This window comes from Natrix helvetica (assembly GCF_964273705.1).
Source record: "Natrix helvetica genome assembly, chromosome: 6".
Lineage (NCBI taxonomy): Eukaryota > Metazoa > Chordata > Lepidosauria > Squamata > Natricidae > Natrix > Natrix helvetica.
The window spans coordinates 82,140,548-82,163,486 of NC_138553.1; the positions used below are offsets into that span (position 1 = coordinate 82,140,548).

General features: G+C 42.4%; 1 protein-coding gene across 5 annotated transcripts in view; it reads left to right on the forward strand.

The window, feature by feature from the left end:
• LOC309394421 (platelet glycoprotein 4-like) overlaps positions 1-22,939 on the forward strand; it is a 74,770-nt gene that overhangs the window by 40,946 nt on the left and 10,885 nt on the right. For 4 of the 5 annotated variants that reach the window (XM_081957557.1, XM_081957558.1, XM_081957556.1 and 1 more), the window contains 6 exons: positions 2,620-2,852; positions 15,506-15,666; positions 17,107-17,248; positions 20,102-20,284; positions 21,339-21,430; positions 22,217-22,263. In XM_081957557.1, coding sequence (XP_081813683.1) covers positions 2,733-2,852; positions 15,506-15,666; positions 17,107-17,248; positions 20,102-20,284; positions 21,339-21,430; positions 22,217-22,263 — 745 coding nt within the window. In that variant the 5' untranslated portion in view covers positions 2,620-2,732. Of the gene's footprint in view, positions 1-2,128; positions 2,275-2,619; positions 2,853-15,505; positions 15,667-17,106; positions 17,249-20,101; positions 20,285-21,338; positions 21,431-22,216; positions 22,264-22,939 lie in introns of those variants that run through there. The other variant, XM_081957560.1, reaches the window with a different exon arrangement.

Genomic DNA, 22,939 nt, shown 5'->3' on the forward strand with positions numbered 1-22,939 from the left:
AAGCACCCACAACTTCTGGTGGCAACTTCTGTCCCACTGGTTGATTGTCCTCACTGTTAGGAAGTTTCTCCTTCATTCCAGGTTGGTTCTATCCTTGGTTGATTTCCACCTGTGGTTTCTTGTCTTGCTTTCTGATGATTTGGAAAATAAGGTGACTCCCTCTTCATGGCATGTATCATTTAGATGCAGGTTGAGCCATGGCAGTTTAGATAAGGCTGCTCTTTGCTCAAGATCAAAAACATAGTTGAGGACATCCAATGACTACTTGCGCCTTTCTAAGAATCGGAGGACTATCTGTTCCCCTCCCAAAATGTTTAACTCACGGCAAGCCAACGTTACCAGTAGTTGCTCTACAAGGTCATGGGACTTTTTCCCGCTGCAGGTGGTGGGTACAACCTGGCCTTAATCTCCTGACCTGCCATCTAAACTGACAGGCTGAAGTAGTCCATGAAGAAGGCCTTGTTGTACTATCGCAAAGGAACATGGGCAAGCGTATACAGTAATCTTACAAAGACCGAGGGTTGATAGCATTGCAAACAATGACAACCGTCCCAAGCTAAAAGTTAATGGAAATGCAGAATAACATGGCAAAGAGACCAAATGGATTGTATCACAGTGAAGAAGCGGAGCTCTCAACAGATCAGTCTCCCTCCCTCCCTCCCTCCCTCCCTCCCTCCCTCCCTCCCTGCCTATCTATCTATCTATCTATCTATCTATCTATCTATCTATCTATCTATCTATCTATCTATCTATCTATCATCTATCTATCTATCATCTATCATCTATCATCTATCTATCTATCTATCTATCTATCTATCTATCTATCCATCCATCCATCCATCCATCCATCCATCCATCCATCCATCCATCCATCCATCTATCATTTATCATATCTACCTACCTGCCCACCCATCTATCTACTTACCGATCACTTTCTGCCTTCTGTTTTCCACCTTCCACCTTCTGTCATTTGTTGGTGTTAGTGAGAAAATATTATTCCAGTGCAGTCATATTCAAATAATGCAGCTATATGCTTCTTCTAATGAAGTAACAGGTAATGAAAAGCATTTTTAAACAAACATTTGAAACCAGGCGGAGAGAAAGACCTTTGTCCCCTCCTTGCTCCTCCGTGGAGTGGGAGGTTTGTATGTTTGGCTGGGAATCAAGTTTGGAATTGGCCAAACAAAGAATATAATCAAGCTTTCCCAGCTAATGGCTGCAATTAATTTCCTCCCCTCTGACACGTCTTGGCCAAAATTGGGTTTATTTCATGAAGAAGGAGACCATTCAGTCTGAAATTATTGCTCACTTTTTTTCCCTTCTGGATACACACACACACACACACACACACATTTTGGAATTCCTTGGCTTATTAGCATTTTTAACCCCTGCTCAAAGTTACAGCAATGCTGAAAAATGTGATTTATAACTGGTTCTCACACTTACGACTGACACAGCACCCACACGGTCATGCGGATCCATATACCTGCAATGTTTTTGGCTTCCCAGGGTCACAGCTTCTGACAAAGTAGCTGGATTCACTTAATGACCCATGTGAGTCTTTTGCCCCCAACAATTGCGGCAAAAAAATAAATACGTTGAGAAATCAAGAGTGACTCACCTAAAGAGCACAGCACTGTATTCGACTAACCAGAGCTGCAGCGGTTAGAGTGGAGTACTGCAGGCTACTTCTGCTGCCTGCCGGCTGCCTGCGATTTGGCAGTTCGAATCTCACCAGGCTCAAGGTCGACTCAGCCTTCCGTCCTTCCGAGGGGGTTAAAATGAGGACCCAGATTGTTGGGAGCAAAAGGCTGACTCTGTAAACCACTTAGAGGGGGCTGTAAAAGCACTGTGAAGTGATATATGTCTATATGGCTCACTCCCTCCTTCCCTCCTTTCCTTTCCTCTCTTATTCCCTTCCTCATTCTCCTTCCTGGTGGCACAGTGGTCAGAATGCAGTATTGCAGGCTAATTCTGCCCACTGTCAGCAGTTCGATCCTGACTGGCTCTAAGTTGACTCAGTCTTCCGTTCTTCCAAGGTCGGTAAAATGAGGACCCAGATTGTTGGGGGCAAGAGGCTGTAAACTGCTTAGAGAGGACTGTAAAAGCACTGTGAAGTGGTATATAAGTCTGTTGCTATCCCTCCCTGTCCCCCTTCCTTCTTTCCCTTCCTTCTTTCCTTCCTTCCTGTTAGAATGCAGTATTGCAGGCTAATTCTGCCAGGAGTTTGATCCTGACCGGCTCAAGGTTGACTCAGCCTTCCATCCTTCCGAGGTGGGTAAAACGAGGAGCCAGATTGTTGGGGGCTAAGAGGCTGACTCTGTAAACCCCTTAGAGAGGGCTGTAAAAGCACTGTGAAGTGGGATATAAGTCTCGGTCCTATTGCTGTTTTGCTCTGCAATGGAAGCTCCAATCCCAATTGCCTTTGTAAGTCAAGGAACGGTCTACAAACTCTTCTGTTCGTTTAGCCAGGCTTCCGTTTTGTTGACTCTGCATGTTTGCTATTCTAATTCTTCTTGCCTTTTTTTTTTGTTTAATTGCTTGTTTTTTATCAGCACAAAATGATGGGGTTTTGCCGTGGAATTCTTGACACTGTATTTGGCGCTTCTCTTTTGACAGCCTGCTTAGGTCTCTGCGATACGGATTTTGAGGGAACTCCGGACGAAGAGAAGCGTCAGAGGTCAAAGTAACAGGAGGGACAGCCACAACGCCTGGCGACTGAGTGAAGGAGCATGGGGTGCACTCCGCGCTGTGGCTTGCTGACCGTGGCAATCATCGGGGCAGTGCTGGCCATCCTGGGAGGAGTTTTGATCCCGGTTGGAAATCACTTTGTTGAGAAGACAATAAAAAGGGTAAGAGACATCCACCGTTCCTTCTATTTCTGCATGGATCCCTCCCTTCCTTCTTCTCAACGTTGAACGGAGTTGAAAGATAAAGGATGATTAGACACAAAAGGAATTTGTCTCTGATGCAGAGGTGCTCCGTGTACATGCAAGGAAAGTGAATGATGATAATCACCATAACAATACCAAAGAAAGAAGGATAATATATAGGGACACTTTGGCTCAATGCCTAAGACGCTGAGCTTGTCGATCAGAAAGGTCGGCAGTTCAGCAGTTCGAATCCCTAGCACCGCGTAACGGAGTGAGCTCTCATGACTTGTCCCAGCTTCTGCCAACCTAGCAGTTTCAAAAGCACGTAAAAAAATGCAAGTAGAAAAATAGGAACCACCTTTGGTGGGAAGGGAACGGCGTTCCGTGCACTTTTGACATTTAGTCACGCCGACCACATGACCACCGAGACGTCTTCGGACAGCACTGGCTCTTCGACTTTGAAACGGAAATGAGCACCGTCCCCTAGAGTCAGGAATGGCTAGCATATATATGCGAAGGGAAACCCACACAACCACAAGCAACTTGCCACAATTGCATCTAACCTGGTTTTAGAATTTCATCTCCCAGTTCAGATATTCTGCTAAAGGTGCCTTCAATGTAGGCAGAACCCTTTCTGTAAAGAAAGAGAAAGAGAAGAAGGAAGGAAGGAAGGAAGGAAGGAAGGAAGGAAGGAAGGAAGGAAGGAAGGAAGGAAGGAAGGAAGGAGTGATTTTACTGAGAAGGCTGTTCTGTGGACATCCTTGATCTCCTCCCTTCCCACATGGTCCAGACCAGATAGGCAGACTCCACATGGAGGCGATAACCAAGAAGGTTATCTGCATCAACAGCACTTCCCTCTAGGGTGGATTCAGTCTGAGTCTGTTCCGCCTTTCCATTCCTCTTCCTTCTCCTCCCCTCCTCCTCCTCCTCCTCCTCCTCCTCCTCCTCCTCCTCCTCCTCCTCCTCCTCCTCCTCCTCCTCCTCCTCCTCCTCCTCCTCCTCCTCCTCCTCTTCTTCTTCTTCTTCTTCTTCTTCTTCTTCTTCTTCTTCTTCTTCTTCTCTTTCTCCTCCACTCCCCTTCCCCTACTCCTCTTCTTCTCCTCCTCCTACTTTTCCCCCTCCTCCTCCTCTTTCTCCTCTCCTCCTCCTCTTCTTCTTCTCTTCCTCCTCCTTTTTCCCCTTCTCCTCCTTCCTCCTCCACCCCCCTCTGCCTCCTCTTTCTCCTCCTCCTCCTCCACACCCCTCCTCCTCCTCCTCCTCCTCCTCCTCCTCCTCCTCCTCCTCCTCCTCCTCCTCCTCTGGTGTATATACTCCTTTGGGTATCATCAGAACATTGATGATACTGAATCAGTCAAGGTCCACCCATGATGGTGTCGCAAAGGTCAAAAAGAACAAGATAAAGGAAGGACCGTTAAACACTCCCAATAACGTTGATTGGAAACATCTGCTCAAGGAAGGAACAGAACATCTTTTAAGCAACGTATTTTTTTAATTTTTTTTTTATTGTTTTAGAATTCAGGTGAGACTACTGCACGATCTGCCCTGTTCTCTGGGCAAAATCCAGCACCGAATAACAAAAGTCATTTTAGCTGCTGATCATTTTTTTAAGATCTAATGTTTTGCGCTTTGAGTTACCAGCTTCATCTAAAAGTAAATGAAACTACTTCTGGTTTCATTTCTTCCCCCTCCTGCCTGATCGGAGTTAGACCATATGAATGTTGCATTACCATGCGAGCATTTTTGCTTCCGTGGCAAACCTTGTTGACATGTGCTTCTTCTCCACGAGGCTACTGATTCCGCAAAGTTATTCGTTCTTACCACAATTTCCTCTGAAGAACTTTGAAAAAGCAAAGCAGCTTTCTGAATTTTGAAGAGCTGCAAGTGTCAGACTGGAACCTAAAGTTTTTTCTGAACGTTTCTCAGAACAATTGATAGATAACATGGTCGTATAATCAGATTCGTTATTTAAAGAGTAGCTTTCACAGCCTGGTACAAACTCTGTCAACCAGCCAGTTGGGTTTCCTGAAATGTCATTAAAGGAAACTTAGAGAATTTCCCAGAAACGCTTCCCTGTTTCCTGTTTTCTTTGGTCAGTTTGACGATTGAGTGTTAACAATTTTGTAAACTCTTCAGGTCAACTGTGAGCTGCAAAGTCCCTTCCAACTTGGTTAGATACAGATTAACAGAGTTGGAAGGTACCTTGTAGGTCATCTAGTCCAACCCCACCCACCCACCCTCCCAAGAAGACCGTACTACACCATTTCTGACAGATGGTAGTCCAGTCTCTTCTTCAAAGCCTCCAGTGATGAAGCTCCCATAACTTCTGAAGGCAACTTCTCTTCCATTGAATATAAAATAACAGTGTTGGAAGAGAACTTGTAGGTTATCTAGTCCAACCCCCCACCCAAGCTGGAGACCCTAAACCATTTCTGACAGATAGTAGTCCAGTCTCTTCTTCAAAGCTTCCAGTGATAAAGCTCCCACAAGTTCTGAAGGCAACTTCTGTTCCATTGAATATAGAATAACAGTGTTGAAAGAGACCTTGTAGATCATCTAGTCAACCCCACCCACCCACCCTCCCAAGAAGACCGTACTACACCATTTCTGACAGATGGTAGTCCAGTCTCTTCTTGAAAGCCTCCAGTGATGAAGCTCCCATAACTTCTGAAGGCAACTTCTCTTCCATTGAATATAGAATAACAGTGTTGAAAGAGACCTTGTAGGTCATCTAATCAACCCCCCCCCCCTACCTAAACAGGAGACCCTACACCATTTCTGACAGATGGCAATCCAGTCTCTTCTTCAAAGCTTCCAGTGATGAAGCTCCCACAACTTCCGAAGGCAACTTCTGTTTCACGGATTGATTGATCTCACTGTCAGAAAATCCCTCCTTATTTCTAGGTTGAATCTCTCCTTGGTCAGTTTCTATCCTTGTCTGGTCTTCAGGTGCTTTGGAGAATAGCTTGACCCCCCTCTCCTCTCTGTGGCAGCCCCTCAAATATTGGAAGACTGCTCTCCTGTCTCCCCTGGTCCTTCTCTTCACTAGACTAGCCATGCCCAGTTCCTGCAACCGTTCATTGTATGTTTTAGCCTCCAGTTCCTTCATCATCCTGGTTGCTCTTCTCTGCACTCTTTCTAGAGACTCAACATATTTTTTATAGTGTGGTGACCAAAACTGGATGTTGTTCTTTAGGTGTTATTCTGTTATTGTTTGTAAGCCACCGAAGGAAAAAGACATACACATCTGGCTGGCTTTAAACCACCCAAGCTCTTGTAGCAGATAGTTGCACTCCCTTCCACTGTCATTTCACGCCGACTGTCTTCCAGCCGACTTGCAAATATGACAAGCGTCTTTATTTCCCTCTTCGATCTCCTTCAAGCCGGAACATTCAACAACCTTTCCAAGGACACTGTCTGGGAACGTAATTTCAAATTGCACATCGGAGTCGTACATCCAGTATAACCACCTCTCAAAAAAATCCACCTTGCCCAAACCACAAAACACTGGTTTGTGGTCCAGCAGGCGTAACTTGGCTTCTGTTCTCTCGTTCAGCCATTACCCCAGTTCTTCTTTCTGAACAAAGCATTTAAGGGATTATGAAGGCCTAATAGCTGAGTCTGCACATTTTTCTCCAGCTACATGTGGTTGCTTCGCTTGTAAACTCCGGCCGGTGAGAACTGTTCTGACCTCGGCTTCCTGACACAGTAAAGAGCACACGCTTAGTCCCAAAAACCCTCTTTTTATTTCAACGGCTGTGAATTATGTTCATTCACAGCCCGTAATGAGTCCCAAATAGTTTGTGAAGAGTCCAACAGAAGTCTGCCAAAGTCTTTCGGGATAAGGCTGATAAGTGCCCACCTTTATCTCCCTTGAAACGCTGCCAAAGACCTAATTGGCAATTAGCTTGCAAGGCCACATGGAGCACAGAGTCAAAACGGAGCTTCAGGATTTAAACCGACCAGCATGAACAAAGTTGCTTCCTGCATAGGTTCACGTGCCTTTGCTCCTCCTTTATGGGAGGGGGGCAATCATCTCTAAGCCTTACTCCTGAGTCATCCCTTTTCTCTTAACTGTTCTTGCCTTCTGGCAGCTCTGCGCATACACACACTGGGAACAGGTTCCCCCTGTTCCTCTGCCTCGCTGCTGTCTGACTGGAGGCTCCGGAGGCAGCAAATAACTCCCAGATGGCCCTGGCCCCCTCTCTGCCTCTGATGCAGAGCCTTCATCCGAGCCTTCCCCAGACTCCAGGCCTCTCCCATGTTCCTCCCCAACCTCCTCTGTGTCCGAATCTGCTGCCAGCTCTGCAGGCCACTGGCAGATCACAACAAGAACTACAATTCCTTGCTTCAGCTTTTCCAATGTCAGAGGCTTTGGAAAAGAAACCAATGAACTACCGTAGCAATTTCCTTCCTTTAACATTAAGGAAATATTGTGTGTGGTGGTGGTGGAAGGGGATACACTACTAAAACTGTTTTAAACTGTTTTTTTAAAAAATCAAGTTTGTCCTTGGCTAGAAGAGGAAGTGCGCAAACAGTAAGAGGTTAAAAAGAAAAGTCAACAGTTGACGTAGAGTTTGCAAGATTGTGACTGGGGTCATTTCATATCTGTTGTAAAGTACAGATACATTTGTACACCTGTCACAAACAGCCCTTGCAGCAGGCTCCCGGTGAAGGAAATGCCTGCGTGGCACAGTGAATTCTTAAATTCAACTTTTGCTAAGACTCATTTTAGTGCAATTGTCTGTGCTTATCGTTTCTCGGTGCCTGCATTCGACAATTTGTTGCAGGCTGTGCTAGAACGTAACACAGAACATAACACAAACATAGAATAACAGAGTTGGAAGGGACCTTGGAGGTCTTCTAGTCCAACCCCCTGCTCAGGCAGGAAGCCCTACACCACTTCAGATAAATGGTTGTCCAGTCTCTTCTTTAAAAACTTCCAGTGTTGGAGCATTCACAACTTCTGGAGGCAACTTCTGTTCCACTGGTTCATTGTCTTCACCATTTGGAAATTTCTCCTTAGTTCTAGGCTGCTTATCTCCTTGTTTAGTTTCCATCCATTGTTTCTTGTCCTGCCTTTGAAAAATAATTTGAGCCCCTTGTCTTTTTAGGAGCCCCTCAAATATTGGAACACTGGTAAATTGTCTTCCCTAGTCCTTCTTTTCATGCTAAAAAATTGATTTTTAGGCTGGAAATTTGGATGGGTGAAGGATGGAGGTTGTTTCTACTAGACCCACTGGATCTCTGTGTCTTTTTTTCATGCTCATTTCTCCCCCCCCCCAATTTTTTATTTTTTTTACAAACGTATCAATGCGCTAACAGTGTGGCACCTGGGTGTCATACATTTTAATTCAAATGAAACTAATAGCATTAGTCATAGTTATTACTTTCAACTTGTACTTATTACTTATACTTATTACTTTTATATTTCTAATGGTAATATATATTTATATAAAGTTACAATCTGTCATTATTCAATTATTTCATGTTTTCTCTTATTGTTACTCTTGATTTGTTATATAAAAATGTATACACTAATATTCCCCTTTTCTCTTATTTCTATCTCTTATTCTAACCCTTATTCTAACTTTTAATCATGTCATCCTTTGTTAAAAATATTTTATTTCTATCCTACTTAACTTCTAATCATGTCACCTATCTACAAAAAAAAAAAAAAGGAAAGAGAGAGAGAGGAAAAGCAGATCAAATTAAAACAGCATCAAAAATGTAAAACCATCTATCCATCATCTCTTGCCCATTTCAATATTTTAATTACTATGCTTTTTTTGCTTTTTTCCTTTCTGATCTCGGGATTCATCAGAGAGTTCTTCCATCCACATTTACATATATGATCTCTCCAAGTCTGTTATTGTGCCCCGTCAGCGGCCAGCAGAGCTGGGCAGCGAGGAGGTTGGGGAGGAACATGGGCCAGTCCTGGAGTCTGGGGAAGGTTGGACGAGGGCTCTGCGTGGGAGGCACACAGGGGACCAAGGGCATCTGGTAGTTATTTGCTGCCTCCAGAGCCTCTAGAATCTGACATCAGCAAGGCAGAAGAACAGCGGGAGCCTGTTCCCAGTGTGCGCATGCGCAGAGCTGCCAGAAGGCAAGAACAATTAAGAAAACAGGGTCGACTTGGGAGTAAGGCTTGGAGATGATTAGGCCCCTCCCATAAGACATAAAAGAGGAGCGAATGGGAGGTGAGCTTTTGCAGGAAGCAATTAGTTCATCTAGTTGGTTCAAGCTTTGAAACGTTCTGTTTGACTCTGTGCTACGTTTGGCCTTGCTCTGCATTTGGCAATTTGGTCTCTGGCTGCATTCCCAGGGAGATAAGGTGGGCGTTATCAACATTCCCCTGAAAGACTGTGGCAACTCAAGCAGACATCTGTCGGGACCTTCACAGACTGTGAAGCCTCGCGGGCTGTGAATGAGCATAATTTACAGCCATAAAAATAAAAGGAGGTTTTTTGGGGGGATGGAGATTGTGATTTATGATTCTCAAGAAGCCCAGGTCAGAACATTTAGTACACTGCAGAATTAATTACCGTCAACCCTTTGTTGTATAGAACAATTTGCCCTGGAGTAGGCGCTTGATAATGTAGGCATGTGAAAAGACTAAACAAGTCCAGACTAAATGAGTCAATGATTGTAGCGCTGCTAAAATATTTGCATAACTTCCAGGTAAACAAATCTCAGGCAGTTTCATGTCCTAGGGGAAAGCAGAGTGCCGATTTGGATCATCAGGAAAGGTGATGGCCCCTGGTCAACCTTTAACCTTTGACTTGAAAAAGCGATGCAGGGATGAGCCCGTTGAGAAGAGGAACAATAGACAATTCCAAAAATGGTAACTTTGAGTGGGTTGGAGCATCCTGGAGGAAAAAAAAGGCAATGATAAATCACTGACTGAAGACAGAATAGAAGAGTTGGAAGGGACCTTAGAGGCCTTCTAGTCCAACCTCCCCCTAATGCAGGAGGCCCTGCACCATTTCAGACAAATGGTTCTCCAGTCTCTCCTCAAAAACCTCCAGCAATGTTGTACCTCCAGCTCAACTTCCAGTTGATTATCCACAACTTCTGGGGGCAAGTTGTTCCACTGATTAATTGTTCTCGCTGTCATGAAATTTCTTCTTAATTTCTTCTTAATTCTTATCTCTCTTCACTAAGTGTCTACAGAGATTCTCTGTCATCCAAGGTCATGGTTGTCCCAGAGGTTCTTTTTTTTCCAAGAGGCAATTGGACTTTCTGTTTTTTCTTTGAAGATGTTTCACTTCTCATCCAAGAAGCTTCATCAGCTCTGACTGAATGGTGGGGAATAGAATCATTTATACTCCTTGCCGACAGAATTGGTCATTTGCATCCTTTTAGAGAGTCGTTGAGGCAACTTGGAGGTTTATCCTGAGTGACACCTGGTAAAAGGATGCAAATGACCAGCTGTCTGCAAGGAGTATAAATCCTTCTGTTCCCCACCATCCAGTCAGAGCTGAAGAAGCTTCTTGAGATGAGAAGCGAAACATCTTCAGAGAAAAACCCGAAAGTCCTATTGCTTCTTGGAAAAAAAAAACACCTTTGGGTCTCTTTAATAAGCTTCCATCTCTGTTACTTCTTGTGCTGCCCTTGGGTGTTTTGGAGAATAGGTTGACCCCCTCTTCCGTGTGAGAGCCCCTCAAATATTTAACACTGCTACTAGGTCATTTCCTTATCTGTCAGTCTGTATAATATATTTTATCATACTATCAGTCACTTCCTTATAATGCTTCCAGAAGATTTCAGAAGTGGTGTCCGTACAGGCATTTTTGTTGTTGTTCTTGTTGTTGGTTGCAAAGACCCATCGTGACCCCATGGACAACGTTCCTCCAGGTCTTCCTGTCCTCTACCATCCTCTGGAGTCCATTTAAGCTCACGCCTACTGCTTCAGTGACTCCATCCAGCCACCTCATTCTCTGTCATCCCCTTCTTCTTTTGCCCTCCGTCTTTCCCAGCATGAGGCTCTTCTCCAGGAAGTCCTTCTTCCTTCTCATTAGGTGGCCAAAGTCTTTGAGTTTCCTCTTCAGGATCTGGCCTTTTAAAGAGCAACCAGAGTTTATCTCCTCTAGGACTGACTGGTTGGATGGCCTTGCAGTCCAAGGGACTCGCAGGAGTCTTCTCCAGCACCAGAGTTCAAAGGCCTCCATTCTTGCATTAATCCAGTTCAACTCGGAGGGAGACTTCATTTTTAATATAAGTGGAAAGACTGCAAGACCAGGCAAATAGACATAGAGAGACGGGCCCACCAGTTTCCAGAAGGAAAGGCATAGTAGATCCTGGAGCCAAAAGGAGGAGGAAGAGGAGGAGGAGGAGGAGGAGGGAAGAAGGAAGAAGGAAGAAAGAGAGAATTCCTCTCCAGCGATGGAGCTATTGCAGAACAAAGAACTTCCATAAGCCTTTAGATAATCCTTTTACCGATTGTGCAACATGACACATGATGTGAAGTTGCACCCCGTTGCCTCCTACACATTCCATAGATTAGCAAGACTTTGTTTTGCTCGTCCTGACTGTCTCATTATTCTTTTCATTCTGCAGGACTCTATCCATGTATCTATGTACTGGTTCGTCTTTGGTTTTCTGTCCTCCAAAGCAGGAAATTTCCATCTATTGTAATCCCTTCTCCAGGGAGATTTATTCCAAGCCCTTTGATCATCTTCTCTACCCTTTGTGTCATATTCAGATGAAGTTGCAGAACATCTGATCTGTCTGGAGCGCTTAGGTGTGGCTGCTGACAGGCTCCGTCTTATTATGCTTGTCCAGCTTTTAGGCTTTTCCCAAAGGATTAGCATGGCATTTTCTTTCATCCTTTCATCCCCTGCAATATTGCTGTAATGGATATAATTTTATATTTTTATATATTTCTTTTCTTTCTCTCTCTCTCTCCTCTCTCATTTTTTTCCTTCCTTCCTTCCTCCTCTCACTCTTCTTCCTCCTCTCTTTCTTTCTTTCTTTCTTTCCCTCCTCATCTCTCATTTTTCCTTCCTTCCTTCCTTCCTTCCTTTCCTTGTCTTTCACCTAGATAATTCCCCAATGGAACAATTTATCCTCCTTACGGTATTTTGTTCCATAAAAATTCCCCAGGGGAAACATTTTTTTTAAAGAAAAAAATCATCCTCTTTTATTTTTATGCAATTTGCAGAAATGCACTTTTTTTAAAAAAAAGATTTTTTTACAGAAATGTGTCACAGAGTCAGATGGGAGCAAGAGAATTTTTTTTTTAAAAAAAGGAAAAATGATGACTTACTAGATATTTCATACTGGTGCGTATGCGTGTGTGCGTGGGGGGGGGGAGTTTGTCACATTGTTGCCAAATCTGGCAGAGGGGAAGTATCCAAATTGATTTTCAATGTAATTGTGATGCAATTATTTTACGTGTTTCATCCTGGGATAAAGTTTAGAATAGAATAGAGTTAGTAATCAGGAAACAGGGAGTTCTAGTCCCGCCTTAGCCATGAAAGCCAGCTGGGTGACTTTGGGCCAATCACCAGGAGACAGGGAGTTCTACTCCTGCCTTTGCCATGAAAGCCAACTGGGTGACTTTGGGTCAATCAACAGGAGACGGAGATCTAGTCTGCCATGAAAGCCAACTGGCTGACTTTGGGTCAATCAGCAGGAGACAGGGAGTTCTAGTCCCGCCTTTGCCATGAAAGCCAGCTGGGTGACTTTGGGCCAATCACCAAGAGACAGGGAGTTCTACTCCTGCCTTTCCCATGAAAGCCAGCTGGGTGACTTTGGGTCAATCACCAGGAGACAGGGAGTTCTAGTTTGCCATGAAAGCCAGCTGGGTGATTGTGGGTCAATCACCAGGAGACAGGGAGTTCTACTCCTCCCTTTGCCATGAAAGCCAACTGGGTGACTTTGGGTCAATCAACAGGAGACGGAGATCTAGTCTGCCATGAAAGCCAACTGGCTGACTTTGGGTCAATCAGCAGGAGACAGGGAGTTCTAGTCCCGCCTTATCTATGAAAGCCAGCTGGGTGACTTTGGGTCAATCAGCAGGAGACAGGGAGTTCTAGTCCCGCCTTTGCCATGAAAGCCAACTGGGTGACCTTTCCTTCTCGTTCTCTTCCTCTTACTTCTCCTCCTCCTCCTCCTCCTCCTCCTCCTCCTCCTCCTCCTCCTCCTCCTCCTCCTCCTCCTCTCAAAATTCTTGCGTTCTTAATGTTGAGAAGCTCACCAACATTGCTTTCAGGAGATAGGTAGCTGGTTGCGCTGACTTTTTTCATGCCAATCGCTAGGGTTGCCTTCATTGTCATAAAGAAAAAAAACTGAGCCTTCTTTGTATATTTCATGGTCCCAACACAGTTAGAAATAAATCCACTTCATTCATTCTTCAGGCCAGGGCCTTCCCCTCCCTCCCTCCCTCCCCCACCTGCCCAGCTCTTCCCACCTCTGGCAACAAGGGATGAAAATTCAGAAATCCACCTTAGCAAACACCACATTCTCTGTGATCTCTAAAACGCCAGTTACAGCCAGCCAGGTGACTGTGACATTGAGAATTCCATCAAATATTTGTACAAGTTTTTTTTATTAAAGATTCTTTCCCAATACCTTAGATAGCTGTAACTGCTAATCGGAAACTTCGTGAGTCGGTGTTGCTTTTTAAGCACACCTAGATATTCATAAAATTCCTAGTCGGGGGGAAAAAACCATGCATGTCCAGGAAAATTGAAAATATTAAAACCACTCCTTTTTTTCATACAAAGTTTAAAAAAAATTGTTACAAATTTAAAATTATTTTGTGAACAAAGTGTTCTGGTTTTCCCCCTTTAACATTTTCTCAGATACGGAGGATGGAAGAGAGAGGAAGAGAAGGAGAGCGGGTAGGAAGGGGAAGAGAAAGAGTAGGAGGAGGAGAAAGGGAAGGGAAGAAGGAAGGGGAAGGAGAGGAGGAAGGGAGGAAGTAGAGAAGGGAGGGAGGGAGAAAAGAAAGGGAAAATAAGGTGGTTCTTACAACAGGCGGAAGGGATGGTAAATAAAGCAACCCAAACTGTATATTACAACCTATTAAATGAAATAATAAATGTATAAGAATGATAAATGTAAAGAAGAATAACGATTATGTGAATGTATCCTTAAAATGCTGTGTAAGAAGATAAAAAATAAAATAAAAATCTGGGGAAAAAAACATTTTCTCAGATACATAATTCATGTATAGTATATACATGATGTACATAATTCAAAATTCATGTCCAGCAACTTGGAGATCTGGTGGGAAACATCTTGGCCAATCTCGCTGGAGGTAAATGCCACCTATAAAACATTTTCCTTATATGCGGACGACAACTTATAATTTATAATCAATTTATAATTTTTCCTCACAATTTTTCCCAATGCTCCAATTCTATGTTATGCCCAAAAAGTTTAGCCCAAATTACCATTGTTTCCTTCACAGTTTCCTCTTCCATTTTGAATTTTAAAAGGATTTGGAGAAAGCCAGATTCACTTAAAAACGATGTTACTAACTTAACAACCCCAGTGTTTGGCTTACCCCACGGTGGCAAGAAAAGTTGTAAAACTCGCTTAACAAATGTCTCACTTAACGATGGCAATTTTGGCCTCCATTGTGGTCATAAATCAAGGTACTAATTGCACAGCCTAGACCCAATCAAACTGCATTCAACTCAGAAACAAGCACCCAAATTGCCTGAAATGCCATTCCAAAAAATGCTGCTTAAATTTTGGGGTTTTTTGGCCTACGTCTTCATTATTAAAAACAAAGTGAGTTTAGTGCACACTCTACTGTTCAGAACTAAAAATTGAAGACTCAGGATTTTTGCATTTAAGAATAATGCAACCGGTCCAGCTGAAGTCAAAGAACTGCATGGAAATTATTTGTGGTTGATTGTTTCCTTAGATGCTCAATGAATCAATCAATCAATCAATCAGAATAAATCTGGAAGGGACCTTAGAGGTCTACTAGTCCAACCCTCTGTTCAAGCACGTCACCCTATACCATTCCACTGGTTAACTGTCCTCACTTTTGGGAAGTTTCATCTTAATTCCAGGTTGCTTCTCTCCTTGGTTAATTTCCATCTATGGTTTCTTGTCTTGCTTTCTGAAGCTTTGGAAAATGAGCATAGAAACAATACTGGACATTTTTGTGCAGAAGGCAAGCACATGAGAAAAGTGCATGCCCAGAAGGGACGCTTGTGCCTGTGAAGCGAGCAGACACATGTGTGTGTTAGCTGTTACTAACTGAACAGCTGCAGTGACTCACTTAACAACTTTGGCAAGAAATGTGGTAAAATGGGGCAAAATTCACTTAACTGTCTCTCTTAGCAACAGAAGTTTTGGGCTCAGTTGTGGTTGTAAATTAAGGAAACATGTAGAAACATTGCTGCAAAAAGATAGTGTGATTGTGGTGTTATGCTGAACCAACCTTGTGATCTTTTGATATACAGCACTTAATTTAACCTGTAATGGAATTCTTTTGTAATCAAAAGAAAGATACTTTCTGACTCCGAAAATCATTTGAAGATAACTACTGTGTACTTAGGACTGTAAGTATTACTGTAACCAGTAATAACAAAATGGAAAATCTAGACACTATTTTGATAGACATAGAAAAACAAAACCTATTAAAATATTGTTGTGATTTTCCTTTACAGGAATCTGTCATCGAAAAGGGAACAATTGCCTATCAGAACTGGGTCGTCCCAGGGAGTCCCATCTACCGACAGTTTTGGTTCTTTGATGTCCAGAACCCAGAGGAGGTGATGAAGAATGGTTCTAATCCAATCCTTAAGGAGAAAGGTCCTTACACTTACAGGTAAGTCAAGATCAGAAAGTTGCGAGGAGTTGGAAGAGGGATTAGTGAATCAATAGAGATACTTCGTTGAATTGGGACAGGAGATTGAGACTAACTCAGGAGTGGGATTCACCCGGTTTGAATCGGTTTGGGCGAACCGGATGCTACTTTTACATCTCGTTCACCGAACCGGTAGTTGCAAGGACTGGCTGGCCCCACAAACTCCACCCCTCCCAGGAGTCTCCACACTTCCCATTTTGGATGCCAGGTAAGTGCAGGTCTGCACAGAGGCTCCGGGAAGGCAAAAAATTGGCCTCCCGGAATAATTCCTCTTTGTCCAGAATTGATTTTGTGTCTGAAGTGCTGTAGGGTTTCCTGACTCAGCAGGGGGTTGGACTAGAAGACCTCCAAGGTCCCTTCCAACTCTTGTTATTCTGCATTCTGTAAATGGTTTGTTGTTGTGCATGAACACAACTCTCTAGAGCAAGTTGACCAGTGGGTGTTTTTGTCTTTTAACCCAGCTTCTACAAACCAGCTTTGTTTTGCTTTGGTCTCCATGGGGATATTATATAAGAGGCTTTCTGGCTTGGTCCAAGGTAAACTATTTGTCTTGGGATGAATTGTGTCCTCGGGCTGATAACTAGAGAAAGCTTCTTTCAAGTGTGTGTTTCTTTGTGTGTGGTTTGCTCTTCCTGGTGGCCATCTGAACGGCCATCAAAATGAAACAATATCTGAACCAGCCACTTTGGGTTGGGAGGGAGAGGAATTATGGCTTCTCATAGAGGGTTCTATGGAGTAATGCAAAACATATTGGAAAGAGGCCTCACATGTGCAAATAGGTGTGTTGTGGAAAGGAGAGGGAGAGCAGAGGAAGGGAAGGAGGGAAGAGGAAGGGAAGGGAGGGGAAGGGAGGGGAGGGGAAGGGAAGGGAGAGAAAAGGAGAGGAGAGGAAAGGAAAGGAGTGGGAAAGAGAAAGGGGAAAGAAAGGGGAAATGGGAAAGGAAAGGAGAGGAAAAGAGAAAGGGAATGAAAGGAGAGGAAAGGAAGAGGAGAAAGGAAAGGAAGAGGAGAAAGGAAAGGAAAGGAGAGGAGAGGGAGGGAGAGAGAGAAAGAAAGGGAAGGAAACAGAAAAAAGAAAAGGGAAAAGGGAAGGAAAGGAAAGAGAATGGAAAGGAAAGAGAATGGAAAGGAACAGATTTGATGGTCAAATATCCAATGCTCTACTGGCAGGGAATGCAAGCTTTAGAAGATAGAACAACAGAGTTGGAAGGGCCCTTGGAGGTCTTCTAGTCCAGCCTCCTGCTCAAGCAGACAAATGGCTTGTCCCAAATCCCTCCTTGAAAGCCTCCCGTGATGGAGCACCCACAACTTCCGAAGGGAAGCCCTTCCGCCAATTCCAATTGTTCACCCCTTAACAAGCGGTGTCTTCTTCTCCTCCTCCTCCTTTCCCCCCCCTCAAAGGATGCGCTATCTGCCCAAACAAAACATCACTGAATATACGGACACCCTCTCCTACATGCAGCCAAACATCATCCGTTTTGAACCCGATAAGTCGATCGGCTCCGAAAACGACACTGTCACCACTGTCAACCTTGCTGTTGTGGTAAGCCAACCCTCCTGTTAGATTTCTGTCATCTGAGCATGGAATTGTAGTCATTGGTCAATAATGTGGACTGTGATGTCCTCTTTGAGACTCTTCAGCCTCATGGAGGAATGAAAGGGATTTTTTTAGAAAATTCACCTGGCACTTTTCTAAATTTGGTCCATGCGACTCCAATGCATTTCCTTCCTCTCTTCCACAAACATGTTGTGGTTGTGTTATTACCCTGGCCATGCCTGGACTTCAGCTTCAGTATCTTTTCCATTGAAACCTTTGGAGACCGAGTTCCCCAGCCTCCGTTCCCTTTGTCCGTTCTATTCTTGGCTACTTTGAGGGAGTCGCCTAACAGAGGTACCAATTATTACTGCGTGGTAGCATCTCTTGAGGGGACATCCAGACCTCCAGAGATGGTGAAGTTCCCAGTAAAACATACGGGCAGAACCTCTTGTGCTGTGTGGGCAGAATGATTTTGCCTTGGTCTGTATCCAAGTTTTGAAATGAGGCTATTTAAATACAGACTTAAATCAGGCAGGCAGGCAGTCACACAGGCAGTCAGTCTGCCTGCCTGCCTATATCTATCTATCTATCTATCTATCTATCTATCTATCTATCTATCTATCATCTATCTATCTATCATCTATCTATCTATCTATCATCTATCATCTATCTATCATCTATCTATCATCTATCTATCATCTATCTATCTATCTATCATCTATCTATCTATTTATCTATCTATCATCTATCTATCTATCTATCTATCTATCTATCATCTATCTATCTATCTATCTATCTATCTATCTATCTATCTAATCTATCATCTATCTATCTATCTATCTATCTATCATCTATCTAATCTATCTATCATCTATCTATCTATTTATCTATCTATCATCTATCTATCTATCTATCTATCTATCTATCTATCTATCATCTATCTATCTATCTATCTATCTATCTATCATCTATCTATCTATCTATTTATCTATCTATCATCTATCTATCTATCTATCTATCTATCTATCTATCTATCTATCTATCATCTATCTATCTATCTATCTATCTATCTATCTAATCTATCTATCATCTATCTATCTATCTATCTATCTATCTATCTATCTATCATCTATCTAATCTATCTATCATCTATCTATCTATCTATTTATCTATCTATCATCTATCTATCTATCTATCTATCTATCTATCTATCTATCATCTATCTATCTATCTATCTATCTATCATCTATCTATCTATCTATTTATCTATCTATCATCTATCTATCTATCTATCTATCTATCTATCTATCTATCATCTATCTATCTATCTATCTATCTATCTATCTATCTATCTATCTATCTAATCTATCTATCATCTATCTATCTATCTATCTATCTATCTATCTATCTATCTATCTATCTATCTATCTATCTATCTATCATCTATCTAATCTATCTATCATCTATCTATCTATCTATCATCTATCATCTATCTATCTATCTATCTATCTATCTATCTATCTATCTATCTATCATCTATCTATCTATCTATCTATCTATCTATCATCTATCTATCTATCTATTTATCTATCTATCATCTATCTATCTATCTATCTATCTATCTATCTATCTATCTATCTATCTATCATCTATCTATCTATCTATCTATCTATCTAATCTATCTATCATCTATCTATCTATCTATCTATCTATCTATCTATCTATCTATCATCTATCTAATCTATCTATCATCTATCTATCTATCTATCTATCTATCTATCTATCTATCTATCTATCATCTATCATCTATCTATCTATCTATCTATCTATCTATCTATCTATCTATCTATCTATCATCTATCTATCTATCATCTATCACTATTTTTAAAAATATAGAATAACAGAGTTGGAAGGGACCTTGGAGATCTTCTAGCCCAACCCCCTGCTTAGGCAGGAAACCCTACACCATTTCAGATATCTATCTGTCCGTCCGTCCGTCCCTCTGTCCCTCTGTCTGTCTGTCTGTCCGTCTAATTACTGACTCACCTTGCAACGGTGGCACCGACTGCCCTGCCCTTCTTCTTCTGCCGGCCCATTTCTGTGGCCGCTTGCAGTACTAAAAAATGTGACTTATGTCCATTTTTCACATTTATGACCATTGCAGCATCACCATGGTCATGTGACCCAAATCCAGACCCTTGGAAGCTGACTGGTATTGATGACGGTTGCAGTGTCCCCCCGGGGGTTACAGAATCCCCTTCGGCCACTTTCTGACAAGCAAAGTCAATGAGGAAGCCGGATTCGCTTAACAGCGATGTTGCTAACTCAACAACTGCAGTAGTTCACTTAACGACCATGGCAAGAAAGGTTATGAAATGAGGCAAAACTCCACATTGCCTCTCTTAACAACAGAAATTTGGGATTCGGTGGTGGTCGTAAATCGTAAATCAGTGGCTAAGATGCTGAGCTTGTCGATCAGAAAGGTCAGCAGTTCGGTGGTTCAAATCCTTAGCGCCGCATAACGGAGTGAGCTCCCGTGACTTGTCCCAGCTTCTGCCAACCTAGCAGTTCGAAAGCACGTAAAAAATGCAAGTAGAAAAATAGGAACCACCTTTGATGGGAAGGTAACAGCATTTCGTGTTGAGTCATGCCGGCCACATGACCACGGAGACATCTTCAGACAACGCTGGCTCTTCGGCTTTGAAATGGAGATGAGCACCACCCCCTAGAGTCAGGAACGACTAGCACATACATGCAAGGGGAACTTTTACCTTTACCTTTAGGACATACTTAAAGGCTGTTTGCATCTATTTGCATCCCAAGTGTCCAAACTTTAAGTCATGTTGGTATTTCCCACAGGCTGCCCCAGCGTTGTTTAAAACTGGACTTATTCAGGCTTTGATGGATATCTGGATGAAGTCATCAAAATCAAATTTCCTCCAAACGAGAAGTGTCAAAGAAATACTTTGGGGCTATGACGATCCCTTCTTGAAGAAAATCCCAATGGTGAAAGTTAATACAGTTGTAGGAGTATTCTACCCTGTGAGTATGAACTCAGAGAGAAAATTATTTACTGGTGACATGATTGTAAGAAAAGCGTGTGCGCTGATATAATAGCAATATCAGTTAAACTTATATACCGCTTTACAGTGCTTTACAGCCCTCTCTAAGCGGTTTTACAGAGTCAGTCTCTTTCCCCCAACAATCTGGGTCCTCATTTTACCCACCTAGGAAGGATGGAAGGCTGAATCAAGCTTGAGCCTGGTGAGAATCAAACTGCTGGCAGCGTGCACAAATTAGCCTGCAGTACTGCATTCCGACCACTGGGCTACCAGGAAGAAGAATGAGAAAGGGAATAAGAGAGGAAAGAAAGGAAGGGAGGAATTAAGGGAGGGAGGGAGGAATAGAAATAGCATTTAGACTTATATATCACTTCAGAGTGCTTTACAGCCCTCTCTAAGTGGTTTACAAATGTTAGCATATTTTCCCCAACAATCTGGGTCCTAATTTTACTGACCTCAGAAAGACAGAAGGCTGAGTCAATCTTGGGCCTGGTGACAGTCAAACTGCTGGCAGTGAGCACAAATTATACTGCATTCTAACCATTGTGCCATCAGGAAGAAGAAAGGAAATGAGAGAGGGAACGAGGGAAGGAGGGAGGGAGGGAGGGACGAGGGAAGGAAGGAAGGAAGGAAGGATAGTGAAAGAAGGAAGGAAGGATAGCAATAGCACTTAGATTTATATACTGCTTCAGAAGGCTTTATAGCCCTCTCTATGCAGTTTATAATGTTAGTGTATTGACCCCAATAATCTGGGTCCTCATTTTACCAACACCTCCTTAAAATTCAGGAAATTGAAATTAGAATTATGATTTCTGAGTTAGCATAGCTGATCGAAAGTCAACAGGTTTTTTTTTTATTCTGGGTGGGTGGGTGGGTTTAGAACACCAGTGTCATACTAAAAACAGAAAATGAAGAACATTTTTCGTATCTTAGATTTTGTAGATCAGATTTTTAAAAGCTAGCCCATTTATCTTGATGATGGAGCCTGTTTGTATCAAAAATTAATTTTCTCTTCTCTCTTTCTTCCATTCAAGTACAATGAAACATTTGATGGCCCTTACCAAATTTACAGTGGGAAAGATGATTTAAGGAAGAAAGGAACTATCCTCACTTTTAACAACAGCAGGTATAATATATTTGGGGAAAATATAGCTATTATTTAAAAAAAATTACAACAGTTTAGCAATCTGTTCTGTTTTGTGAATTCTTGATGTATTTGCATATATATGTATGTACGTATGTATGCATGCATGCATGCATGCATGTATGTATGTATGTATGTATTTGTGTTACAACCCCTGGTATGCCCAAATATGGGAGGAAGCTCACTACTCCCTCTTTCTGTCCTTCGGCTCATTACAGAAAACCATCCAGGCAGAAAACCATATTTTTATTTTTAATGTTGCCTTTTTATATTTGTGTTGTATTTGTGCTGATAAATAAATAAAGGGAGACTAGTATAGATCTATTTCAAGCTATTTAGCTCTCATCAGCTAGCCCAGGTTCGAATCCCAGTAAGGGTATGGCTAGCTGATGAGAGCTAAATAGCTTGAAATGGATCTATACTAGTCTCCCTTTATTTATTTCTCAGCACAAATACAACACACCAACACACACACACCAACACACACATATATATGTGTTGTATTTGTACTGATAAATAAATAAAGGGAGACTAGTATAGATCTATTTCAAGCTATTTAGCTCTCATCAGCTAGCCATACCCTTACTGGGATTTGAATTATTTATCAGCACAAATACAAGATGTGTGTGTGTGTGTGTGTGTGTGTGTGTGTGTGTGTGTGTGTTTGTGTTACAACCCCTGGTATGCCCAAATATGAGAGGGAGCTCACTACTCCCCCTTTCTGTCCTTCGGTTCATTACTTCGGTTTTCTTTTCTTTCTTTTCAAAGGACCGTCAAATACTGGAAAAGTTATTGCAGTATGGTGAATGGCACGGGTAAGTATGGGAGCAGTATTAAATGTTCATTTTTGTGTAGAACACACAATAAACATTTTGACCTGCATTAAACTGGGAAAAGGTTGGAAACTGAAGTCAAGGTGCAAAGTTCCTAAAGATCCTACTTCAACAGATAAAGTAAAAAATACAATAAAATCCAATAAAAATCCTACCCTCACAATGACACTATAGAGCACTGCACACCAAGACAACTGGACATAAGAACAGTTTTTTCCCCGAACTCCATGACTGTGCTAACCAAATAATTCCCTCAACACTGTCAAACCATTCAATAAGGCTGCATTACTATTAGTATTAGTCTTCTCATCGCTCCTATCACCCATCTCCTCCCACTTAAGACTGCAAGACTGTAACTTTGTGGCTTGCATCCTTACAATTTATATTGATATTGATTGTTTCCTGATTGCTTATTTGTACCCTATGACTATCATTAAGTGGTGTACCTTGTGATTCTTGACGAATGTATCTTGTCCTTTTATGTACACTGAGAGCATCTGCACCAAAGACAAATTCCTTGTGTGTCCAATCACACTTGGCCAATAAAGGATTCTATTCTATTCTGTTCTGTAAAGCAGTGCCCCTGCTTTTGTTCTTTACCCTATCAAAATCAAGAAGAAACTTTGAACTTTATGAAAACAGAAAGACGGATAGATAT